At 42.7% G+C, this 24,954-nt stretch overlaps 2 protein-coding genes across 5 annotated transcripts; one reads left to right on the forward strand and one right to left on the reverse strand.

Moving 5' to 3' along the window:
• Positions 1 to 755: 755 nt before the first annotated feature.
• Positions 756 to 14,503, reverse strand: ACADSB (acyl-CoA dehydrogenase short/branched chain). Of its 2 annotated transcripts, none has more exons than XM_054277430.1 (11): positions 14,443 to 14,503; positions 10,435 to 10,594; positions 10,062 to 10,162; positions 9,393 to 9,599; positions 8,778 to 8,948; positions 8,194 to 8,319; positions 7,739 to 7,831; positions 5,589 to 5,678; positions 3,226 to 3,363; positions 1,626 to 1,725; positions 756 to 942 (listed from the first exon to the last, which is right to left on the reverse strand). In XM_054277430.1, exons 1-11 carry the CDS (start codon positions 14,482 to 14,484, stop codon positions 872 to 874), a joined length of 1,299 nt encoding a protein of 432 aa, XP_054133405.1. In that variant the 5' UTR covers positions 14,485 to 14,503; the 3' UTR covers positions 756 to 871. The 2 variants fall into 2 exon arrangements, with proteins under 2 accessions (XP_054133405.1, XP_054133404.1); XM_054277429.1 differs by having other exon boundaries at positions 10,435 to 10,597; positions 14,443 to 14,490.
• Positions 14,504 to 14,648: 145 nt separating this feature from the next.
• On the forward strand, positions 14,649 to 24,954 carry IKZF5 (IKAROS family zinc finger 5). Of its 3 annotated transcripts, none has more exons than XM_054277434.1 (6): positions 14,649 to 14,701; positions 17,073 to 17,145; positions 17,995 to 18,088; positions 20,060 to 20,222; positions 20,572 to 20,754; positions 23,702 to 24,954. In XM_054277434.1, the coding sequence occupies exons 4-6, from the start codon at positions 20,090 to 20,092 to the stop codon at positions 24,643 to 24,645; spliced, it is 1,260 nt and encodes a 419-aa protein (XP_054133409.1). In that variant the 5' UTR covers positions 14,649 to 14,701; positions 17,073 to 17,145; positions 17,995 to 18,088; positions 20,060 to 20,089; the 3' UTR covers positions 24,646 to 24,954. The 3 variants fall into 3 exon arrangements, with proteins under 3 accessions (XP_054133409.1, XP_054133410.1, XP_054133408.1); XM_054277435.1 differs by having other exon boundaries at positions 17,073 to 17,141; XM_054277433.1 differs by having other exon boundaries at positions 17,073 to 17,137.

A 24,954-nucleotide genomic window follows, 5' to 3' on the forward strand; every position in this document is an offset into this window, starting at 1 on the left:
AGCACTAACTTCCAGCAGCAAGGAATTCTAGGCTGCAAATTAACAGTGCCTCCCTTTAAAGTTTGTAAAATGCATTGAATGTGGAAAGGCCACTGGGAGGTAGAATCACAGCACTGCCATTACCCAGCTTATATCTGTCCTTTTGCAGAACTACTAGAGCTTTTTTAACCCCATTTCAGAAAGATTTCAACTCAACCTTTTATGAAAGGAGAACTATAAATAGGCTCTTAGATTAAAACCCTTAACAGCTGAGAAGGCTGGAAAGGGAGGTGGATATTATCCACCTTTCAGGAGTCCAAATTGGGGCTGCAAGGGCTTAATTACAAAGATATCCTTAAGAACACACTGAGGGCTGCTGTAAAAATGACTCCAATTACAGCAGCTCCACAGACATCACTCCACCTGGGAGAGAGGAAAGCATCAATTCCCTCTCTGTGCACCCCATGCTAATGCAGCAGCACACCCCAAGTGCAGCTCCACCCCACACCAGCTCTGCTGCACGTGGAGAGTCCTCTCTCCCAGGGGGAAAAACAGAAATGCCAGAGACTTGGATTCCAGGGATTTGGATTCCTTTGTTTTCACTCTGATATCTCCAAGTGGAGGTGAACTGCTGGTATAACTTAAGGGAGCTAAATCCAGTGCTTGGAAGTGTCTCAGGCAGAAAGAAGTTTGGATTTGAATGTGGAATTCATGATTTCACATGAATCACTCCCTCTCCTGAAATGGGAAACTCATGGTTTTCCCTATGATTTCACTGTGATGGTGTATTCTTATTTATGATGTCACCAATGCCTTCTGTAATTACCAATAAATTTACAATTAGTGTTAAGGGAAATAATTTTTATATAGCATCAAGAAAGTCCTTATGGTTTCAGTACTCCTGTGCTAAGAATTTTGCAATTGTGCTCAACTGGATATTTGAAGTTCCTTCATATATTGTACCTGAAATCAGAAGAAAACAAATTAATAGATTCTAAACCCAGAGTGAATTTATGAAGAGAGATCAAAATATCATCCTAAAGCCCAGTGAGAAACTTTATAATTATGAAATGAAGCTTTACTGTGCAAGTACTAGCACAGAATTGTAATTATTTATATAATATTATAAACGTTCCCGTTTTATTATCTGTAACAATAAAAGCACTTTTCTGGCTGACAAAACATAATGCAAAGACATTTTCCTGAAAAGCAAGTCTTAAATAGCCAAAAAAATGAAGAAGTTCCAAATGCTGTTGTAATAAAAGCCAAAGGGTAATTTTGTTAAAAATATCAAACTGTTGTGTCAAAGGATTATCCTGATAAACAAGAAAGCCTTGAAAAGAGAACTCCACATGGATTGAGATCTTAAAGCAACTGAAATTATTTTTAATTTTTTTTTTTACAGAAATTTTCTTAATAGAATGATACATGGTGTTTGTGCCTACATTTTGTTGGTATCTAATCAAACATTTTAACTAGCCTTGCATGTACATACATTTATACCTAAAGTTTTATATCTGAGCCTTTGAATTAGTGTTGATACAGTCTCAAGGAAAAAATATCCTGAGAAAAAAAGCCAGGCCTTCCTCCTCAAACTTTAATAGCACCAAGGCACAAGAGATAACTGGTAAGGAAGTGGCACTCACCTATCTTGCAGTCACGGTAGTACTTTTCTATTGGGAAATTTTTGGTGAATCCAACACCTCCCATCCACTCAATACATTTACTGGTTGTCAGTGTTGCAACCTGTGAAGAGAGTTTCAGAATTACAGGATTCAACTTCAGACAGCAGCAGTAAAACTTACACTTTGTACCTGATTAATAACAAAACAGGGAATAAAGCAGAGACCAGAACAGGAGGGAAGAAGGATGAGTATTTTGGTATTCATCTTCAGCAAGCCATTTTAGGATAAAAACAAGATAAACCAGAGGACATCAGGAGTTCACTAATTGTTTTGTAATCGTTTCTATGCTGCTCTGTGCAAAAGACCAGCAGTGGTGTGCAAGAGAGCAAATGCAAAGAGGGAAAAGCCATCCAGTTTTGAGTCATGTTAAGACTCACACATGTGACCAGCTGAATTCTTTACAGTGTCATTTCTCATGTCACAATAAGATTTCTGAGAAAACTAAATCTTTCCTGATAAGTGAAAGTATTAATTCACTGTCCTCTTTTAGTGTTGTTGGCTGGTTTTAAAGATTTTATTTAGGGGCATGAGCAGCTTATTCTCTGGTGACTTAATTTAGATTCTGTTCATGGACTGAGAAACACAGAATGAGTTGGGTTGGAGGATGTTGGAGCATTGGGGGGCAGGAGATGAGAGATCTCTGCAGCCAGGTCGTGGAACTTGGGGTTTATTGCAAAGGGCCTGGGTGCAGGGCCCTGCTGGGATTTGGGGTTTATTGCAAAGGGCCTGGGTGCAGGGCCCTGCTGGGATTTGGGGTTTATTGCAAAGGGCCTGGGTGCAGGGCCTGCTGGGATTTGCGGTTTATTGCAAAGGGCCTGGGTGCAGGGCCTGCTGGGAGCTGCCAGCCGCAGCTCAGAGCAGGACTGAGAGAAGAGAGGGAGAGAGAGGATGAGAGTGTAAGAGAGTAAGGGGGTGAGAGCATAAGGGTGTAAAAAAGGAGAGTGAGGTTCCTGTTACAACACAATAAATCTTCTTCTGTGTTGAATATTCTAATTCTCACTAACCAATCTAATACAATATACAAAGTCTATAACATTTACATACAGCCTTACAGCCTGTAAGAATCACTACATTACCACACTGTGTTACATTTTAAACCCTAAAAACTCCTCTTTGGATCCTTCTGCCAAGCTGTAGGGTCTCCTCTGACCCTTGGACCTGTGTGCAAGCAGAGGGCATTATTTCATCAAAAGGGGATCACCTTCAGCTGGCCACACGATTGTTTTCCAGTTGTTCAGTAACTAAGGGATCTCAAAGCTTGCTTTCATTTCAATCTCGCTTACAGTTTCTATTTTCTCAAAATCTTTTCCCAGACAATCATATTTATAAGGCTTTCCTGTTTCATCTTCCCCAACAGGAGGGGATCTTAAAACTCATCTCAATCCCTTGGCAGAGGGACACCTTCTTCTACTTGCCCAGGTTGCCCCAAGCCCCACCCAACTTGGCCTGGAACACCTTTACTGAGATAGAAGTACATCCAGAGCTTGCACAGCCAAGATGAATTCTGAGTACACAGGGGGTAGCAGAAGGAGCTGTAGCAGCAGGGAGGGAGCTCAGGTACCTCAGCAGTGAAGTACTTGGCCATGCTGGCCTCCTTGATGGCCGGCCTGCCCGCCTCCGCCAGCCGCGCCGCGTTGTAGGTCAGCAGCCTGGCCGCCTCCAGCTGCGTGGCCACCTGGGCAATCTGGTGCTGCATCCCCTGCAAGGGCAGCACAGCACTCAGACTGACCACAGCCCCTGCAAGGGCAGCACAGCACTCACCCACACAGAGCCACAGCCCCTGCAAGGGCAGCACAGCACTCAGACTGACCACAGCCCCTGCAAGGGCAGCACAGCATTCACCCACACAGAGCCACAGCCCCTGCAAGGGCAGCACAGCACTCACACAGAGCCACAGCCCCTCTGAAGCTGCCAGCAACAGCCATCCTGCTCACCATGCAATGTACTCTAAAATAAAAACATCAGGTCCAGCTGGGAAGTAATTCTGTGACAGGGTCTCTGGTGTCGAGATGACCCCGAGGTGTTGCAAAGTCTCTTCTTCCCAGCCCCAGGATCGAAGAAAGAGTCAGGATTCCTTGGCTCTGGTTCTCAAGCTTGTTTATTCTCTGTTATCTAAAACATTCTTTTTCTGAGGTCTGTCTAGGATGTTGATCTGTGGCACACTGACCGCCTTGGGGTGGTGTTAGCTTTTTATACTAAAAACTACGTGTACTTTATTTACAATAATTTTCCAACATCCATCACCTATGTTAGACAGTTTGTCTCTACTCTAAACCAATCCAAAAGTGCCACCATCACAGCAGAAGATGGAGGCTAAGAAGAAACAGGAGGAAGGACAAGACATGCCCAGATTCCTCCATCTTGCCTCTTGAACCTCCCTTCTAAAACCCCAAAATTCTACATTTTCACCCTGTGATAAATTAACTATCATTCTATTCAAACTCTTGAGGTTTGTAACTCTTCACACAAAGTTGGGAATTGTCTCCATGGGTTAAAATCAAAGGCACAGGTGTTTTTGACCCTGTGCCAAGGTCTCTGAGCCCCCTGTCAGGGTCTCAGTCCTCCAGGGCAGTCAGAGGAATTTCCTGGGTTCCGACAATTCTGTGTTTATTGACAGAGGTTGGGAACACTCCTGGGCCACTGAAGTGCTCTCAGGAACTGCAGTCCTGTTTTCCCCTTTCCTGTTCTTGGATTCAGGAGCACTGGGGTTCTTTTTGCCTGACTGGACAGAGGGTTACCTATTTAAACCCAGGAATATAAAGGATAATTTTATCCCAATGTTAACATCCTCCTCAGGATTACAAAGGCATGAGGAAGACAGAGCAGCATTTTTCATTCTGCAGCTGTTCACTGAGACAAAACCAGGTCTGGTTCCCTAATGAGCTTAGCCAAGGAAGACTTGTAAACAAATATTTCTTAAATAAAAGTGGAGAACTGGCAAGGTAACAACTTCTTTCCTTGCCCCAGAGGCACAAGACAAGATTTAGAAGCAGCTTAAAAGAACAGAGGACACTACTGAGGAATGGATTCAAGGGTGATGGAGCTCATATCTGAATGGTATTACAGAAGAATGGGTTTATTTAAGAACACCCAAATATTATGATCATTGAAAATGAACACTTAGTAGACTAAAACACAATGAAATCTTTCATCTTATTAGAACATTAACACCATTCCCTCAGATCTGCAGAAATATATAGGCAGGTCAAAATACCAAAATGATTTGGCAATTATAAATTCCATTTCCCATTCAAAAGACGTAGTTCCAATCATTTCCTAGGTATCTATGAGTGCTTCCTAAAATTTGCATAAATTATGAGTAGTGCTAATGTTCCTTCTCTTCAGCTGAGATGTAGGTTTCTTTTAACAAGAAAATTACCAGAGTAATTACAATTATGTATCTTCCTTATTAAACTATACATCATTTTTGCAACAAAGAGTCTTTTTGGCTGTAAGAAACAGATATTATAATGAAAACTAAATGTCTTTGTACAACACAGGAAATCTAATAATTCAGTTTTCATCATCTTTTTATAATTTTTATTCTTCAGAAAAAGCCCTTCTCCTTCACCTCATGAAAGGATATAAAAAGTGGAGCACATTCAGTATAGTGTGATACTAAAATCAGAAGGGAGTTCCATGTGTATTATCATCAAGGAATGTCAATAAGTTATCAAGCAAAAGGAATATGTTAAAAATATGTAAAGTTTTAAATTATTTGTGTGGTACTTGCAAAGGCACTGAATTGCTGAATTTTACATGGCAGATGAACGTCCATCCAAAATATTTTTGAAAAATACTCAAATATTGAGGAGGAGAGAGAAGACGTGAAGTGGAACATAAATTATGCAAATCATAATACTAATTATACTGTTTATTATGGTCACTATTTTTTGTTGGAGGAAAGATTCCATTAACAATTACCTGGAAATCAAACACGCTCTTCCCAAACTGGACTCTCTCCTTTGTGTAGGGAACTGTACGGTCAAAACAGCCCTGGGCCAGTCCTAACATCTGTGAGGAAAAATAAGGATTTGGTCAAAAAAATTGATTCATTAAATGCACCTAATGGAGATGATCATAATTGGTCATCTTCTGGTCAGGCAGGTTGATATCCAGGAGAAAAGTTGTTTTCTTCCTACCCAGATATTGTTAAAGCTTGTATAGAGAATCCTGGGAGCCAGAATTTCACAGTTATCACACAAACTGAGGGGAGTTATAAAAAATAAAAGTTTGAGGAACAAACCTCTAACATGCCCATTTCTTACCATAGGCAAGTATTTGTGAAAACACTACCACTCATTTTTTGAACAAAACTTATGGGTCAGCTGTAATTGCAAAAATATTAAGTGTTTTTTTGGAAAATTCATAATTGCATAAGAAAATGACTGTAAACTGAAGATCTATAGATCTGCATTACCCCATTAAAGGATAAATAATCTGAATGATTAATCAAAACTATTTTCATAAGCAAAATAATTTCTCATTTTCTAGAGGACACCAGACTGAATTGCCAGAATTAGCAATTTATTTCAGAATTTAGAAACTGAGTGGTGTGGAAGGAGAGACAACATTTCTTGCACTATCTTCCAACTCTGCAGAACCATTGTAAAAGAATTTTGATCAATTTTGTCTTTCCACAAAGGCAGAAGCAGTAAAGTGTCACATCAGACAGCTTAGAAAAACTACCTTGAATGATGTACAACAGAAAAAAAAATTATACAAAGGCAAAAAGTAAAAGAAAACATTGAAGTCTGCTGCTAATCAGCTCCATTATCAGATTTGTCATCTCCTTATATAAATTATAAGAACAAAGTACATCAACTTCAGCACCTGTAATAATATTGCAGCTGCCTTGCACTAAAACCATCTGAAACTGTTTTCAAAGCCACAATTACCTTTTATAAGATCTTCATTATCTTTTAAAACTATTCCAACTGCAAAACTAAACTCAATACCACAGGGCTTTAGAGCTTCTGCTCTTGTCAAGTCCATTTCTCTTAATTTGAAGGTGCCGAGAAGGCAGTAATTAAGATATAACAACTACCTGACCTTAACTTTTAATTAAGGTGTAACTTGGAGTAATTAAGAGTAAAATCCAGAGCATGTATTTTACTGGCAGAGCCTTTATATTATTTATATCTCTGGGAACAGTGAGGCCCACAGCCCTTTTTAAATGCCATATCAGACAAAGTTTAATCAGAGGTAATCTTTAGAAATGATGGAAAAGCCAGCCCAATTATCAGCATTGAGTATTGCCACGTGGAAAATCTCAATTTCATGAAGATGATTTCTTCTGGTCTGTCTGCAAACCAGGGCAACAAATAAAGGAGATTGGTAGTACAAAAATATTGCACAATAAAGTATAAACAAAGAAAATATTACTTTCAAAAGTAAAGTAAAACTATAACAACTTATCACAAGTAATTTTATTCTGGGGCTGACTTCCACTGAGATCAGCAGCATTCTGAAATCCAAACTGACTTTACAGCAAAATACAACATTTTGAAATAACTCCAAGGTTGGTAAATATTCTCCCCTAAGACACCATACAGTACAATTTTCAAACACAACAATGAACTGGAACAGCTCTGCTAGAGAAAATCACATTTATTTTAAAAATAAGTTGACTTTTAAAAACAAGTTGGGAAAACATCAGTTAGCACTAGGTTACATTTGCCAGCCCCATACAATCCCAGCTGGAAGCATTAATTTATACATCTCAGTGTGTTAAAGTTTCCAAAGTCAGTTTTCTTTGTAAAATAAATTTTCATAGTGGAAGACAAGAACGTGGACATAATTCAGAAGCAATAAGTTAACGACCAAAGAGAAGCTAATTGCCATTTAATGTTTTTGAAGTCTATTGCTTGTGTCACCACAGAATTTTCCCACTGGCAGCTGTAACTGCTCCAACTTTCCCATCTTTGCTGTCACTTTGCTACGGGAACAGTGACATCTAGTGGCAATGGAACTCTTAATAAAGTATTTTCCAAACAGCTTTAAATATTCGACAGATTTCAGTCCAGACTCAAATGATATCCTGGCTGTGCTCAGTAACAAACCAAACCACCCACCTGTGCAGCAATCCCTATCCTGCCAGTATTGAGCATTCCAATGGCATATTTATAGCCTTGTCCAACTTGTCCCAGGATACTGCTCTCAGGAACCTAAAAAATAAAACCACCCAATTATTCATGTTCTATTCTGTTTTGCAACTATTAAAAGAGTTCACAAGTTTTAGCAATTGCTCCTCACGAGTGAAGGCATAAAACATAAACCACAGTTTGATTCCTAGGATAGCTGATTAGAGCATTCCATGGCTATAAACTGATGACAGAAAGAAAATTACATCAAAATTTAAGAAATCCAACCCCTCTCTAGACTTCTGTGGAAGAAAGATGCTAAAATATGCCCAACAATCAGTCTATCCAAGGGGAAAAAATAGGGAATTCAGTTAATATTCTTTCCTTATCTGTGGCCAGGTTCCAGTTTTACACAAGTTATGCTTTAAGAGCTGAACTTACAATACCTTCACGTTGTCCAAGGTGACTGGGCAGGTGGAACAAGCTCTGATCCCCAGCTTGTCCTCCTTCTTCCCCACCTGGAGCCCCTCTGTGTTGCGATCCACGACGAAGCAGGTGATTCCTCTGTAGCCCTGGGGGATTAAAAATAATCAAAAACTGGTTTGCATACCAATATCCCTCAAAATCTACACCCACACCCACACTGGGCACAAACCTGATACTTGCATAGTCAGTTATGTGATTTTTCACTGGACATATTTTACATATTTTCCATTTTGCCTTTTAACAACAGGAAGTTGTCAGCTAAGTCAGAAAGGTTGGAAAAATGTAAGACTGAGTCCTGTTACTCAGAACACCACCAGTGCTGTGCAACCATGATCCTGACATTCTTATTTTCCCTGGTTGGAGGAATTTATTCAATTGCTCACCAAATTGCTGCCTCAAGTTTTGTTGGGAAATATCTTTAAAGGTTTGCAGTCAGCTAGGAAAAGGTGCACAGAGTATAAACCTGTAAGATCAGATTATCAGTATAAAATCCACAGTTTCATATCTCAGCAGCTGTCACTGCAAGAATTCTGTAGCAACTTACTAAGGATTGGTCTGTATTTGCCATGACAAAGAAGACTCCTGCATCTTCTGCCAAGCTAATCCACATCTTTGAGCCATTGATAATGTAATAGTCTCCCTTCTTTTCAGCTCGAGTCTTCAAGGAAAAAGCATCACTGCCAGACCCAGCCTCTGACAGACAGAAACTGCCTAACTGTCAAGGGAAGGGAAAAAGCCAATTTAATTTTCACAGATATAAATAAATTCTATAAGGAAAATACTTATAAGCCAGCACAAGTGTCTTAAATTCAAACATTTTAACCTATTGCATTGAAGTAACTGAGTTTCAGCTATGAAGATTAAGAATAGAAACACTGTGTAATTACACATCTCTCAAAGTCAACTGCTTTACAGCTCTTTTCCACAGTAAATGAAATTTTAATGAAACTAATAAGTGCCTTTCCACTTTTACCTCTCAGCTACTGATGACAGGATGTATCTATATCACCACAGATCTCAGCTCTAACCAGTGTTTCAAAGTTCACACATATTTTCCAGAGCTGCAGACACACATTAGCCACTGAAAAAAAAATCCCCACTAACATTACTAAACAATAATATAATTTCAATAGTTAAGTCAAGCAAGACTTTGACTCACTGTATCTTTGGACACCCTGGGCAGGTAAGTTCTCTTTTGTTCTTCTGTTCCATAGGTGGTAAACAATTTATTTGTTAGAGTGTTTTGGAGTTCACACACAAGAGCCACAGCTGGATCAACCTTGGCCAATTCTTCCACTGCCAATATGATTGAAAAAAATGAAGCTCCAGTTCCTCCATATTCTTCCCCAAGCTCAATACTCATCAGCTGAAATGGAAAAGGTGCAAATATATGAATTTCTTGGCCCTGATAGCGGAAAAGGCTAAAATTGAATCCAGGAATGAACACCAGGATTTTGGCAATGTTTGTCCTCATGGCTGCCCAGTAAGGCACAGAGGAATATTGGTTCTCTTCTCCATCAACACTTGGAGTCATTGCCTTTCCTGCATCCAATTAAAAAAAACTGAGGGAGGGAAGACAAGGAGCTAAAAGATAAGGTGAAGTATGTGGTATGGGGGAGATGGAAAAAGAATTACAGTAAAAGATGGAGTGATAATGCTGTAAAGAAAGCTGTCGTGTGATTGACAACTCCAAAATGTTTAATGATTCATTAGTTCATTTGAATTATATCCCTCAATCTTTTCATCTATAAATCTGAACAAGGCAATGTTAGAGATACATAAATTGCTGTTAGTTTCCAAATACAAGATTAGGTAAAGGAGTGCAGACCCCTTGTTCAAACAGTCCCTGCACGATGGACTCTTCCATTTTCGCATTCTCGTCCATTTTTTGCACGAAAGGTGCAACTCTTTCCTGGGCAAACTTGGTCACTGCAATGAAGGGAAGAGAGAAAACAGTAAATATTCCATAAATAAATAAATGAACAGTCTCCTTGGGAAACAATATAACAGGAATGTGGTGCTTCTGACAGGTTATGCATGTCAGAAGAAAAAGTAGCCCAAGCAACATCAGGCGTAAAGCACAACTCCCCCAAAAAATCTCAACATTTGACTAGAAATAAATAATGAAAACGAAATTTTAAGCTCAAATATCCCTTCTACTTGAACCATTGCTGAATTTTAACTGCAGAGATGATAGCTACCCATGTCTTTCAGCATGGCCTCCTCTTCAGTGAACGTTTGAAGTGGAGCACAGGCAAGTCCATCACTGGCCACGTTTGGTTTGAGCTCTGATTTGGAGGATCTGAAAGCACAGGGAGAAACCCTCCAAGGAGCCAGGTGTGCTGGCATGTGTCTTCTCAGCTGCTGGCAACAAACACAGAACATGCAAAAAGTCAGATTTGTATGCAGACAACCATCTGTAACTTCACCCAGTGCTTTTATTCAGTAAATTATTACAAAATATAACTTACATCTAATGTTCAGCTTGAAAGCTTTTGAGAAAATATAACCTCCCCCTCCCCTCTGTCCTAAAAGAAAATATCCTTTAATTACTTTTCTTTTAATATGAAACAGTTTTCTTCCTGGAAGTTTACAAACTTTTATTCTACAAAGTATTCACAAGCATTTTTTAGTCAATTTTAGTGCTTACAGCAAATAAACCCTGCTGATAGTATTTATTTTGTAGGTGATTTTGCAAGTCTACTGCAATATTCAGAGAAGTGAGTATTACTTCTGTAATACTCACTTCAGAGTGTATTTCAATTGAATTAATACTTTCATTGACAAGAATGACAAGAGTAAATATAAAATACACATATAATGATTTTTACAGGCCTGCCAACTTTAATTGACTGATTTTAATATTCTTCCTGTTTTTCTAGGGACCAGCAACTCTTATTATATTTTTACTTTATTTATTTTATTTTACTTTTTAAATTTATTTTATATTATTTTATTATATATTATTTATATTTTATTAAATTTATTAATAATAAATATTTATTTTATTATTGTATATTAAATATTTATTTTATTATACATTATTTTATTATATATTATTTATATTTTATTAAATTTATTGTTTAATAATAAATATTTATTTTATAATATATTATTATTTATTATATAAAGCAATCTGACAGCCCCTCATGTGGATTATTGGCATTTTGCTTTGAAAGAGCCCAACTTTTAACTGCACTGTGGGTTTCTCTATTAAAACTGAATTCTTACCCACCACGTAATGATTTTCAGAATGAGCACACATTTTGTAGCCCAAGCCCTGGCATTTGAATGCTTCTGTACAGGTAATTTCCACACAGTTAAAATCCCACAGTCAGTATGTTGACAGTGTAACCAATAATTAATGTGTCTTATTTGGCTGATTTATTTTAAAAGCATGGGAAGGAACTAAAACTAAGTGATTTATGTTTTTGTTCCCCATTTGTCCACAATATACAACAATGATTTCAAGAAGCATTGGTTGTCCAACCAAAAGGGCACAAGTTGAGCATTTTACTGTGGGGAATAGTATTAAGAATATATGGCAAAAGTCACAAAAATGAACAGAACATGGGTTTTTGGGAGGAAGCTACACACAGTGATTGTCAGGGCATAGATAATGTGACAGCTCTGTCCCTCAGAGACCTAAAAACTTTTGTGTTCAAAGACTTCATTGCCTCACAGCAGGCTTTAGAAAGGCAAGTTTGGTATGAAGGCAAATCCGCTTTCCAAACACAGAATAATTCCTTAGGATTTTAAAGAAATTGGCATAAGGGATCTGGCTCAAAAAGTAATGGGCTAAATTGAGTAGCTGAAATGAATTCCTGAAAAGCAGCACAGTTTGTCTGTGCCCCAAAAGGGCAGAACAATGGTTCTGTTCTGCTCCCCAGAGCCACTCTGGGCTGATCTCAGCTCCACATTTCTGGCACTTCTGCCCTGTCAGAGCAAAGTGTGGAGACACAAATGTCCCAGCAGGACAAGTGGTGACAGAAACCCCCAGCAGAGACACAGCTGGGCCATGGTGATAGTGGAACCCTGGAAAAAGTTAAAGACAGAATCTAAAATGTTAGGCTTTGTGCTTTCCCAGATCAACTGCACCTGCGTAAGCAGTATGATAAATTATATAATTGTTAGATGTGATGATTGTTTAGTAATTAAATGTAATTATTATATAACCATAAGAAGAAGAGTGAGAAACTATGCTGGAAATTCAGAGAGGGGCTAAATTAATGTATACAATAGAACAATATAAGTTCAATAATTAACATGAAAGTTATGTAACAATAGAGTATAAAACATGATCATTTGGGATGTATGGTTGGAGTCAGATTTGGGTTAATATACCCTGATTCCCAGAGCTCTTAATAAAAATCACTGCATATAATCCCCCGTGATTGTGTGGTTTTGAACACTAACAATGGGGGATATGAAACCACATCTGCCAGCACAGGATTTTGGGTGACTGTGACCCCCAGAGTGAGGAACAGACTGGCTGTGCCCCCAGCAGGTGCCTGCTCAGCCCACACAACACAGGGCAAGCCCACAATGCACACTGTGGCTGCAGCATTCCTCCAGAACCAGCAGAAATCTGGGGTCAGGAAGTAAAAATTCCTTTGATCCTTCTAATAATTCCCCCTCTTTCATGTCGGCTTTCAACACTTGTCACCTTCCTGGCTGGAGAACTGATGGGAAGCACATCCATGAACTCTTGTGGAGACAAGAAGCAAACGTTTGCTGTGATAAGAAAATTCTGATTTTGGCACAAACAGAACAAACAGTCAGAGGTGGTAATAGAGAAAATAAATATTGCTGTGAAAATTCAGTGTTTATTCACATTCAACACCCCTGGTGACATAAAACAACCACTGGGCTAAATTATGAGTACATTTGGATGGTCAGCAGTAGCTGCAACACTTTTAAATTATGATGTTAATTATGGAGTTACTGTGGGTGTTCACAAAATAAAGAAAACATTGTTTTAACAGAGATTAAAGCCCATGTTCTGGGAGCAGTCAGGCAGGAATGGATTATGTGCAGGACATGCAGCAATGCTGGGGTCACCTGGCACCAGGTGTGCAAACATTCCCCTGTGCAGGTCTGTCCTTGGCCAGGACTGGGAAGGAAAAAGGTGAGCCTACACATGCACACTTGTATTTAACACTGGGCTGCTTCCTGAGCACTTGGCAGGGCTGCAAACCACACACAAACCTCCTGCTCCCTCCACCACTTCATCCCCAAGTACAAAGAAAAGAGTGTTTTCCTCCATGGTGGCACAAATAAAGTGAATCACAGGGAAGGTGAATCCCCTTCACCACCCCAGGGTGCTCCAAGCCCTCTCCAAGCTGGTTCAGGCATTTATCAACCATGCTTTGGTCAGTGATTGTTTGAGACACTTTGCTCCTTTGCAGGAGCAAACGAATATTCCTAAAATTCCTAAAAAGGTCACCTTGAAAAGTTTTAAAAGCAATGGGATGCATGCAAGGATGGGATTAATGCTGGCAACTCCCACACAAAGAGCAGCAACTCACAGCTGTCCCAGAGGAATAGCCCAGTGTGGAAATTATGTTTTAGGTCAATATTTAGATTTAAAAACTAAATAAACAATCAAGTCACTACATTATTGTGCCGCTTTCTTTTCTTAGAGGCCATGTAGTACCACTAATTTCAGGCAGTTATTTAAACAGCATGTGCATTACTTAAATCCTTGGCTGCTGCTTCCCTGCCTTTTTTCCTGCTCTTCTACTATAGATAGTGATTTATGCTACTACAGGATCCAGACTGCCTCCTCTGCACAGACACCCCGCAATCCGCACCCTGAGCATCCTCGAGCGGTGCAGAGGCTGCCGGAGCTCTCGGGGCCGCTCCCCGGCAGTGCCGGCACCCCCGGGCACAGCTTTGGCTGCTCTGTAACTGCAGGAGCCCCCGGAGCGCCGCTGCTGCCAGGCCGCTGCTGCCTCCCTGCATTACACGAGACTCACAGAACTTTCCTTAGCGCCCAACCCAACCCCGCCGCCCCACGCACAAACGCACAGGGCAGAAGGACAGGAGGACGCTCCCCACCACCCTCACGCCTCGCAGCGCTGCCCCTGCACCCCAGCATGCCCAGCCCCGGCCAGACACCCACACCCGGCAGCGGGCCGGGGAGGTGCCGCTTTCCCCTATGCAGCTTTCCCTTGTCCCCTCATGCCTGTCCCGCCCTGAGGCGTCACCTTGGCGCAGCCCCTCAGCCAAGCTCCCGCCGCCGCCGCCATTTTGGCGCCCGCCCCGTGACGTCAGGGCCACTCCCGCGTGATGTCAGCGCCACCGCCCACGTGACGTCAGAACCAACGCCCCCCTCCTCCGCTCCCGCCGGCGCGCGCGGGTCTCGCGAGACTGCGGTGGGCGGGGCCGGGCCGGGCCGGGCTGGGCCGGGGGAGGCACAACAAACATGGCGGCGGCGGGAGGCGGGAGCGGCGCGGGGTGGCGGCGGTGAGTGCTGCCCGTCCTCCCCTTCCCGCTTCTTTCTGCCCTTCCCTCTCTTTCCCTCTCCCTTTCCCTCCCTCCTTCTCCTTCCGGGGCCTCCCTGTGCCGTGATGGAGCCGGGCGGGGGGCAGCGCTTGGGGAGGGCCGCGCTGCCCCGCCGGGAGCGGGGCCGGGTCAGCGGCGCAGCCCCGAGGCTGCTGCCTTGGTGCGGGGCTGAGGGACACGGGAATCAGAGGGATCACAGAAATTACAGAGTGGCAGAAATCACAGAGTTACTGAAATCGCAGGGTCACTGTAATCACAGAATCAGAGTGGGTGAGGTTGGAAGGGATCGATCCGGGGCCACCTCCCTGCTCAGGCGGGGCCATCCCCGGGCACACGCGCAGGTTCTGGACTGTCGGCACTGGGGGAGACTCCGCACCCTCTCCGGGCAGCCTGTTCAGCGCTGTCACTTCATAGTAAAGAAGTTTTTCCTCGTTGAGGTGGAACTTGGTGTGCATCAGTCCCTGCCCGTGGCTCTGGTGCCACTGGTGGTCCCCGGAGCAGAACCTGGGCCCTGCTGGGACACCCGGGGACAGCCTGGGCACGGCTCTGACACCCAGGGACACCCGGGGACAGCCAGGGCTGAGCGCCCTCCCAGCTTGCTGGGGCTCCTCTCCAGGCTGAGCAGCCTCAGCTCCCTCAGCCCTTCCCGGGCACGGAGATGCCCCAGTGCCTTCAGCATCTTCACTGCCCTTCCCTGGATGCTCTCAGGAGCTCCGTCCCTCTTGTCCCACGGAGCCCGGAGGGGGACACGCGGGTTTCTGGGAGGTTTCCCGTGCCCCTGTCCCTCCCCACTCTGGCATGGGGCGGAGGAGGAGGAGCGGGATCGAGGAGGCGTTCGGGGTTGGTGACAGGTCACGGTGGCCACCGAGCTGTGCTTCACTCCCTCCCCACCGTCAAACTCATTCAGGAGGACCAGGAAGGGCTTGGATGGAGTTTGGATTCCTTTCTGTGTTTATTTATTAGCTATGGAAGAGATGGAACAGAGAACACTCCCGTTTTTTCCTCGGTTTTCCTTATTAGAAGGTGGGATACATATGCTCACAGTAAATTTGTTTTCTTACTGCATCCATGTCCTTATGGATACTTTATGCTCTTATAATTACTGCAGGATTACTTCTGACTGTGTGTATGAAGCAACTGGCTGTGCACCATGAACTGCTTTCTTTGCAGCATTATTTAGGCAGAATATTTCATCCTGGCTGTTCTTTGACAGCAAACTTGGCTCACCTCAGTGACCCCTGTCGAGTCCAGCAGCTGTGCCTGGATAGCAGATGAGTGACCAGTGCCCTGCTGCTGGTGCTGTGGGTGTGTCAGCAGAGCTCGGGTAACACCCGGTGTGCTCAGCCCCTCCCTGTGTGTGAAACGCGAGCTGGGCTGCTCAGTTTCTGCTAATTAGAATTGCATTTTCTGCTTTGCAGGGGTGACACAGCAAGGATCAGATGTGTGTCATCCTCCCCTGAGAAGGAGAGCTGCTGGCTGTGTAGCTCTGAAAGATGCCTCATAAAATGACAGAAGTGTTTGAGCACACAGATGGGAGCTTTGGGTCATGTTCAAGTTGTGGTGACTTCCCAACATGGTGTAAAGAAAATAAGGAGTGTTCTCAGGATAAATCAATGAGGCAGAGAAAGGAAGTTTTATGCAGTTAATCCCTATCCTGTTTATGAAATTTTGTGCCATTTTATTTCAAAATTAAATGTTTTTTAAAAGCAATCAGTGCAGTCAAATAAGGCTGAGAGAATTGGGGTTGTTCAGCCTGGAGAGGAGAAAGCTTTGAAGCGACCTAATTGTGGCCTTTCAGGACATGAAAGGACACAAAAGAAAGATGGAGAGAGACTATTTACAAGAGCCTGGAGTGACAGGACAAGGGGAAAACTGACAGAGAGCAGAGTTAGATGGGATATTGGGAAGAAATTCCTCCCAAGTAGGGTGGGAGGCCCTGGCACAGGGTGCCCAGAGCAGCTGTGGCTGCCCCTGGATCCCTGGCAGTGCCCAAGGCCAGGCTGGATGGAGCCTGGAGCACCTGGGACAGTGGGAGGTGTCCCTGCCATGGATGGGATTTAAGGTCCCCTCCAACCCAAACCATCCTGTGATTCTCTGAAATAAGTTTTAGTGCCTTACCCAAAGGCACACACAGATTCTCCTCTGATAACACAAACCTTTGATGTTGTTTTGAATGGTTTCATTTTAAATTGTTATTTCTTCTTATAATTCATGGAAAGTTGGCCTGGCCAGGACTCTGTGTTACACTGTCCTGTTTTTCTCTTCATATCTTCAATATTAGAGATATCTTTAATATTATAATTAATATCCTGATCTCTTTGTTTTATTGCAGGAGACACCAACAAATGGAACACAAATTAACTTAAGCCTACAGGAGGCTGTGACACCTGGAAGAGGGTAGGTAGGTAGGTAGGTAGATACATAAAGATGTGTTCTAAACTAACTTAATGATGATAATTAATGCTGGGAATTGAACACACTCAGGTAAGATGGGAAAGAACATCCTCATGTGGATGCTAAAAGTGAACAAACATCTGTAATTTGGATACACAGGAGAAGATATTTAAATGTGGTCTAGAACTCAGAACTTGAGTTCCTGTAGGTCACCTAAGTACCTCTTAAAAATAACGAATATTCTTATTGAAATGGTAGCATTGTAAATTATTTCTGATTATAACCTGCAGAAATAATGTGACAGACTTGTTCTCCTTCCAAATGTATCCCAAGCTCTCTCTTCCCAAATTCATTGTAAATTGGGACTCTATAGAAGTTTGTTATTTACACTCCCCAAAACCAGTCTGACCAGTGATTTCTGGGGAATATTTTAATGATTTCAGTGCAAAATAATGGACTGGAATAAGACTTTTACTCAGGATAGGAAAGTCAAATTTTGGGAGAACTGTGAAACAGTGCTTTGTCTAAGGCTTCTTTCCAGCTTTGCTAATCACCAGCATTCAGTTGTTTCCCCACCTTGCAGCTCCCATAACTGACTGCCCCAAATTTGGGGTTTTTTGGAGCCAGGTGTTTATTGGAAAACAGAAGTGAGTCAGAAGTGTCCTTCAGGTGACATCCAGAAGCAGAGGATGCAGTCTTTGAAAAACTTTTACTGGAAGTGTGATTGATTTAATAAAATTTAGAGCAGCAGAGTGTTAGATTCCTGTCTTTCAAACACAAATATTTTTCAGGTTTCTTTCTTAAAACTGATGTGGGTTGGGAAGAGTAATGGACTCACATTTCCTTTTTATTCCCTGTAGGAAAAGTGGAGAAGCTGTGCTCTGAGCTTTTTATCTGACGTGTTGAGGTACATTTTGGAGCATGTTTGCTACTTAGCAGGGAACTAAAATTCAGGTATGATCCATTGGTTTTATTTTTTAAAAAGGCAGCTTGATTTTTATTATTATGTGTTTTTTTTAATTTAAAAATTTTATTTACTATTTTATTGTTATGTCATTTACCTGTTGCTGAAAGTGATTTCGCCATAAATTGTATTTGGTGATCTTTAATGAGTTAAACATTCAAAAATTAATATTCTTATGGTTGCAGATTTGCTTTTTGACTCAGTGTAGTGGGTCTAATGCTGGCCAAATGCCCATGCATGCACTAAAACTTATTTATTTACTCATTTCCTGCTGTGAGATATGGATGAGGAGGGGGAAGGCAAACCAGGCTCAAAACTTTAAATGGTATAAAGAAAACTTTATTAACAGAATTAAAATAAAAAATGATAAAATCAGAACAAAAAACTTTCAGAACACTTCTGCCCCAATACTCTCTTTTCTTTCCCACAGACAAGAAAGGGACAAAAGCTGTAAAGAGACAAAACCTGGGACTTTCAGTCAGTTTGCCACCTCTAAAATAATCTTTCTTCAGTCCACCCAGGGAGAGGAGTCTCTCTTGCCATGCCATGGAGACTTCTCCACAAGAAGCAATTCTCTTGTGGCTTCAGTGTCACAGCAAATCAGCTGCCAGGAAAGGAAAATCTGTTTGCAGTGTGAAAATCCCATGAGTTACAGCTTCCCCAAAGCTGCTTTCATGGGCCATGATAACTTATGGGGCACTATTTTATGGATGCATAAAAACAAAAGTGCTCCACTTTTATCTCTGGGAGCAGAGGTTTTTCTTCTTCTGTTCCTGGGGCAAAGTTTCTCATCTCTCTCTGTTCAAGCTTCTCATTGGATTACAGCTTTTCAGCATCCACACACTCCAGCCTGAGTGTCCTTCTCTCAGAAGGTGCACTCCATGCATCATCCCCACATGCACTCCATGAGCTACAGCGAAAAAGCAAAGTCTGATAGATCAAAATACATCTTCACCATTGCCTCACAAAAGAATTTCAGCCCAAGACCAAGGCATCTCCTCAATCCCCTTCCAACTAGAATTTGATTCCTCCTTCACTGCCCTCAGTGTATGTGTTGTTTTCTCTATGTGTCTTCACCCTTTCCTTTTCCTGACTCGGGATAGAATTGGTGTGTTCATGTGCTGGGACAGTCCTGGCAGCAGGGCCTGGTGGTGGCAGAAATCCCAGCCCATGGCCCAGGCTTGGCCATGAGTGTAGCCATGATATTTTCTGAAAAATCTCTTTGCCAGAATTTTTCCTCCTGAGAAGCTGAGAGGCCTCAGGAGCACAATGTAAACATTGATTATCTGCTGCTGTGGAAGGCAACAGGTGCATCTGTGATTGGTCTCATGTGGCTGTTTTTAATTAATGGCCAATCACAGTCAGCTGGCTCGGACTCTGGTCAGTCACAAGATTTTATTATCATTCCATTCTTTACCTTTCCTTGCCAGCCTTCTGATGAAATCCTTTCTTCTATTCTTTTAGTATAGTTTTAGTATATAATTTTCTTTTAATATATATCATAAAATAATAAATCAGCCTTCTGAAACACAGAATCAAGATTCTCATCTCTTCCCTGGTCCTGGGACCCCTGTGAGCACCACCACACATGAGAGGCCCTAAGCCACAAGTCCTCAGGGCCCAGCCCATTAAATGTGTTCTCGTGGAGGCGTGTTCAGCTCTTCTAAGTGGTTTAAGCAGGTGTCACTCTTCCAAACTTGCCTGCTGATTGGTTAACCAGATGTCAATCTTCAAATCTAGCCAGCTGATTGGCTCTTCAAACTTGGCCGCTCATTGGCTCCACCCAGTCCCCTCAGGGAACCACACCCTCAACTGAAAACCGGACTTTGCTAAACCACGGCCCTCAAACTGTGTGATAAAAGTAATTCTTCACTTAAAATCCAGCCCAAAACCTGAATTTGTTTTTATGAATGCAGCCAAACTCAATGACACTTGTGTTCTGAAAACATTTTTCCTTCTAGGCACGAGAGGTTGTAAATGAAAGAGTCAATATGGGGGAAAAGAAGGCAGAACCGTTGGATTTTGTGAAAGATTTTCAGGAATATCTGACCCAGCAGACCCACCATGTCAATATGATTTCTGGATCAGTTACTGGTGACAAGGAAGTAGAGACTCTCCAGGGAGGTGAGTTTTTTCTAGTACCATAAATTTGATATTTTTGAGAGTGACTTCAGTCCAGGTAGTGTTCACAGTCCAGGTAGTGCTGCTGTATGGAAGCATTTCTGATAGTCATTTTTGTGTCACAAAGGATGTGTATGTAATGTGAAGATTCCCATAAGGAATCTTCACATTAATCAATTTGACAAAGGAGGCAAATTGATTACCTTTGTTTTAATCAGGGAATGTTTTTTATAATTCTCTATATTTAAAAACCAAGGGCCGAGAGAAGCAAAAGCTCTTTGGCATTTACTCACAGTGTGGCAGATGGCATCCCACAAATTGTTCATTAAAATCTGTGTTGCATTGTTCACAGCTGGAACAGAAGGTGATCAGAATGGCCTGGATCATCCTTCTGTTGAAGTTTCACTGGATGAAAACTCAGGAATGTTGGTGGATGGCTTTGAAAGGACTTTTGATGGGAAGTTAAAGTGTCGATACTGTAACTATGCCAGCAAAGGAACAGCACGGCTCATCGAGCACATCAGGATTCACACAGGTATGGGATCTTCTCTCTGCCTGCCTGGGAGCCCTTGGGGGTTTACTCTGCATTGGGATTTCCATGGCAGCAGTTGGCAAATTCATCCTGCTCATCAGTCACATGACAGGGATTTAGAAACTGAGCTGGCACTTGAGATAGGAAGAGTAAGATGATTTTGGATTTCAGCTCCTGAACACACATCTGATCCTTTAGGCACTTCTGACATTGCAGACCTGGATCTGTAACTCCTGGATCAGTCTGTCAAGGGAAAATCAGAAGTGCTAAAGTGCTGCCTTACAAAAGTGTTGGCTGGCCTGTTATTCTGTTAATCACATTAACTTTTTAAAAAATCCTCAGAAAACTTTGTATCTATACATTTCATTTGATAGAAGAACAAAGTTCAGTATGTGCAGAGGAGATGATGGTCTCCCTGATCATCATCCCATCTGGAAGAGAATTCTTAACAATAACAATAATTAGCAATAATTGGTGGGTCTTTATAGTCTATTTTTATAAAGGAGTGCCCTGTACCTATTTAAACTGTGCAAATCCCTACTGACATTTATTATTGTAAGTAACTATATGGGAGTAAAGTTTAGCATGAAAGCTTCAATGTAAATTGAAGGGCCCGAAAATATTTAGTTTTTCTGTCCTGAGAAAAGTTAAAAATGTACATGTTCCTACACAGAGATTTATAGGGCCTTTTCTTCCTCTGTTGTTTAGCCATGAGAATATTCCTGTTCTGCACAACATTCTAGATGTGGAAGTACAAAGCATAGTAATAAAAATAAAGTTATTGGTAGAATATTCAAATGTGAGGACATACCATCAAGTTAGTGTCTGGTATCAGGAGTGAACAGAAAAAATTATCAACTGTGGCTTGTTAAAGAGCATTTGCCACTGTTGGATGTATAAACCTGAAAAGCAAAACTCTCATAAAAGTTAAAATATCCTGAACTGTTCTGAAAGCTCCAACTTCATGGCAAATGAGAGAAAACAAGAAAATAGGTGCTTGTGAACTCTGTCAAGTGTATCACACCAATACAGATGACTTCAGGGTCTTAGAGCAGAAAAAAATTGTGTCCTGCAAAGAACAAAAGTTTTTTACAGGTTTCCAGTGTGGTATGGACTGTCCCAAAGCTTCCAGGTGTCTCTTTTCAGTGGTCTTGGGTAGGTGGCACTTTGGGAGTCACCTGTTGTAACTGGGATGTGGTTGTAGCTCTCTCAGGTACAGTTAGTCAGATTCTCACTTTGCTGGGAGCCATTCCTTCCACACAGGAGCTCCCTGGGTCCATTTTGGGAAAGCTGGGGCTCCTTCACTGGCCCTGCAGTGTTGGCTTGTGTCAACAGGGCACAATGGGGTAGGAAATGGCAACCAGCCAGAAATCACAGAGTTCTGAGGTTCAGATTCTGAAGGACCTGGTGAATTCTTCTCTTGTGTCTTCCACAACAAGAAAAGAGTTTTTTGGTTTGGTTTTTCAGGTTTGGTTTGTTTTTTCAGTTAAGGGAAGAAGATCCAAGGCCTGAGTGTTGTTTGCCTTGCCTGGCAGGGGGCCAGGAGATGCTGCTTGTGCTGTGAGGGCTCAGATGAGTCAGCACTAAGGTAGGGAAGTGGCAGCTGCCTCACAGCCTCAGAGCAGTGTAAATAAACAGGTACAGCAGCCTGGACATCTGCCAAAGGAACTGTGACCAGGCATGATCATCATTATTGTCATTATTATTAAGTGCAGCCTACTGCAGGATTGGTTTCATGCTGAGTGTGACAGCAGGTAATGAGTAGTTCACCAGCTGTACTGTGCTACATGTGATGCAAAACTTTTATCTCTGTGCAACCAGTTTAGAATGAAATCAGATTGGCAAACTCCCTGCATTCACACAGTTTGCCAATCTTCTCATACCATTTTATCAAGTCTCCAGATCTTTACTCATCCTTGTGTGTACATACATGAGTGCAGAGAGATGCTCATGGAGAAATCATGGTTTTACTTGGTGCAAAGAAGGTACTTAGAGGTAGCACAAAAATTGATTTCTTTCCTCTTGGAGAGCCAATGATGTAGGGGGAAAAAAAGAAATCTATTTGGTGTCTGAGACTGTCATTCCAAAGTGTGGAATGCTCATCAGCCACATGACAGGGATTTAGAAATTGAGCTGGCACTCGAGATAGGAAGAGTAAGATGATCTTTGATTTCAGCACCCGAACACACATCAGATCCTTTAGGCACTTCTGATCCTTCAGGCACATCAGATCAGTCTATCAAGGGAAAATCAGAACTCCTCAAGTGCTGCCTTACAAAAGTGTTGGCCTGCTATTATGTTACTCACATTAACTTTTTTTTAAATACTCAGAAAACTTTGTATATAAAAATTTAATGTGATAGAAGAACAAAGTTCTGCATGTGCAGAGGAGATGATGGTCTCCCTGATCATCATCCCATCTGGAAGAGCACACAGCTCTCCAGGGAATGCCTGGCTTTTGATTTCAGTTCCAACTCTTTAGCCACAGGATCCTTTTCCAAAGCTCAGTCCTTGAGTGGCTGCCTGTGTGTGTGGGTTATTTAGGTGGTAGTTGCAGGGTGTTTAGGAGTAGGGGTGTTTGGGAGGTCCCAGAAGGATAGCCTCCCTCAGAGTTCTCCTGAAGAGCAGTGACATTTTGGTGGTACAGACATTGCTGTGCTCCCCTGTGCCCTCCATGGCTGAGGGGGAGCTGGCACCACACAGACATCACTGCACTGAGTCCTTGGCGCTGTTGCTGCAGTTCCCAGGCAGGTTGGTGTGTTGTGCTGATTCCCCTCAGGATTTTTCTGTGTGCTGCTGATCCCTGGGTGGGGCAGAGCTGTCCCAGTGCTCCCCACTCCCCCAGGACACCCAGCTGAGCTCAAGGTTGGCCGTGACTGAAGCTGGACCAGCGCACAAAGCCTGTTCCAGGCTCTGAGGTGCTGGGGGCTAACCTGTTCTGATTTTCCAGGGGAGAAGCCACACAGGTGCCACCTGTGTCCCTTTGCCTCGGCCTACGAGCGTCACCTGGAGGCTCACATGCGGTCCCACACCGGGGAGAAGCCCTACAAGTGCGAGCTGTGCTCCTTCCGCTGCAGCGACCGCAGCAACCTGTCCCACCACCGCCGGCGCAAGCACAAGATGGTGCCCATCAAGGGCACCAGATCCTCCCTGAGCAGCAAGAAGATGTGGGGGGTTCTGCAGAAGAAGACCAGCAATTTGGGCTACAGCAGGAGAGCGTTAATTAATCTGAGCCCGCCCTCCATGGTGGTGCAGAAACCAGACTACCTTAACGATTTCACCCACGAGATCCCCAACATCCAGACTGAGGCGTACGAGAGCATGGCAAAGAGCGCTCCGAGCGGGGGCTTGCCAAGAGATCCACAGGACCTCATGGTGGATAATCCTTTAAACCAGCTCTCCACCTTAGCAGGACAGTTGTCCAGTTTGCCACCCGAAAACCAAAATCCAGCCTCTCCTGACGTCGTTTCCTGTCAAGACGAAAAGCCTTTCATGATACAGCAGCCTGCTGCACCTGCAGTAGTTTCAGCTGTGTCAGCAAATATCCCTCAGAATTCCTCTCCAACCAGCCCTGACTCCCGGCCCACGCACAACCAGAGGAACTATAGTCCCGTGGCAGGGCCCAGCAGCGACCGCAGTGCCCACACCAGCACTCCCAGCATCAGCAACAGCCAGCCCAGCACTCCAGCTCCAACCCTGCCAGTGCAGGACCCTCAGCTCCTGCACCACTGCCCACACTGTGACATGTACTTTGCAGACAATATCCTTTACACCATCCACATGGGATGCCATGGATTTGAAAATCCTTTCCAGTGTAACATTTGTGGGTGTAAGTGTAAAAACAAGTACGACTTCGCTTGCCACTTTGCAAGAGGCCAACATAATCAACATTGACTGAGAACATGCTTTTGTTTAGTTTTTTAACATATTACAGTCTATTTTTCATACTTGCTGATGGAAAGCTTGCACATTCCCATAAGGAATCTTCACATTAATCGATCCGACAAAGGAGGCAAATTGATTTCCGTGTTCTTGTAAAACTTGCCAGGGAAATTTTGTATCACATTCAGTTGCTGTTTTATATGTAGCCTTTCAAAAAAAAAAGCCAAGAGTGCTGTAAGGGTTGGAATGCATTTACATGCTGTGGTTGCTAAATTTAAGTTGCTTGCACTTAATCCCAATAAACATTCTGCAAGTGGAGAA

Source organism: Melozone crissalis, unplaced genomic scaffold, assembly GCF_028551555.1.
Source record: "Melozone crissalis strain CALT ecotype California unplaced genomic scaffold, PUWL_Pcris_2 ptg000019l_1, whole genome shotgun sequence".
Lineage (NCBI taxonomy): Eukaryota > Metazoa > Chordata > Aves > Passeriformes > Passerellidae > Melozone > Melozone crissalis.

Bases quoted from the DNA above. Each gene is read 5' to 3' on its own strand.
- ACADSB (XM_054277429.1), bottom strand. From the start codon at position 14,484: ATGGCGGCGGCGGCGGGAGCTTGGCTGAGGGGCTGCGCCAAG. The intron at 8,949-9,392 runs GTGAGTCAAAGT...TTCCCTTGACAG, and splicing joins CCAGGGTGTCCAAAGATACA to TTAGGCAGTTTCTGTCTGTC. The intron at 1,726-3,225 runs GTACCTGAGCTC...CTCTCTTCACAG, and splicing joins CCAAGTACTTCACTGCTGAG to GTTGCAACACTGACAACCAG.
- IKZF5 (XM_054277434.1), top strand. From the start codon at position 20,090: ATGGGGGAAAAGAAGGCAGAACCGTTGGATTTTGTGAAAGATTTTCAG. The intron at 20,223-20,571 runs GTGAGTTTTTTC...CATTGTTCACAG, and splicing joins AGTAGAGACTCTCCAGGGAG to CTGGAACAGAAGGTGATCAG. The intron at 20,755-23,701 runs GTATGGGATCTT...CTGATTTTCCAG, and splicing joins GCACATCAGGATTCACACAG to GGGAGAAGCCACACAGGTGC.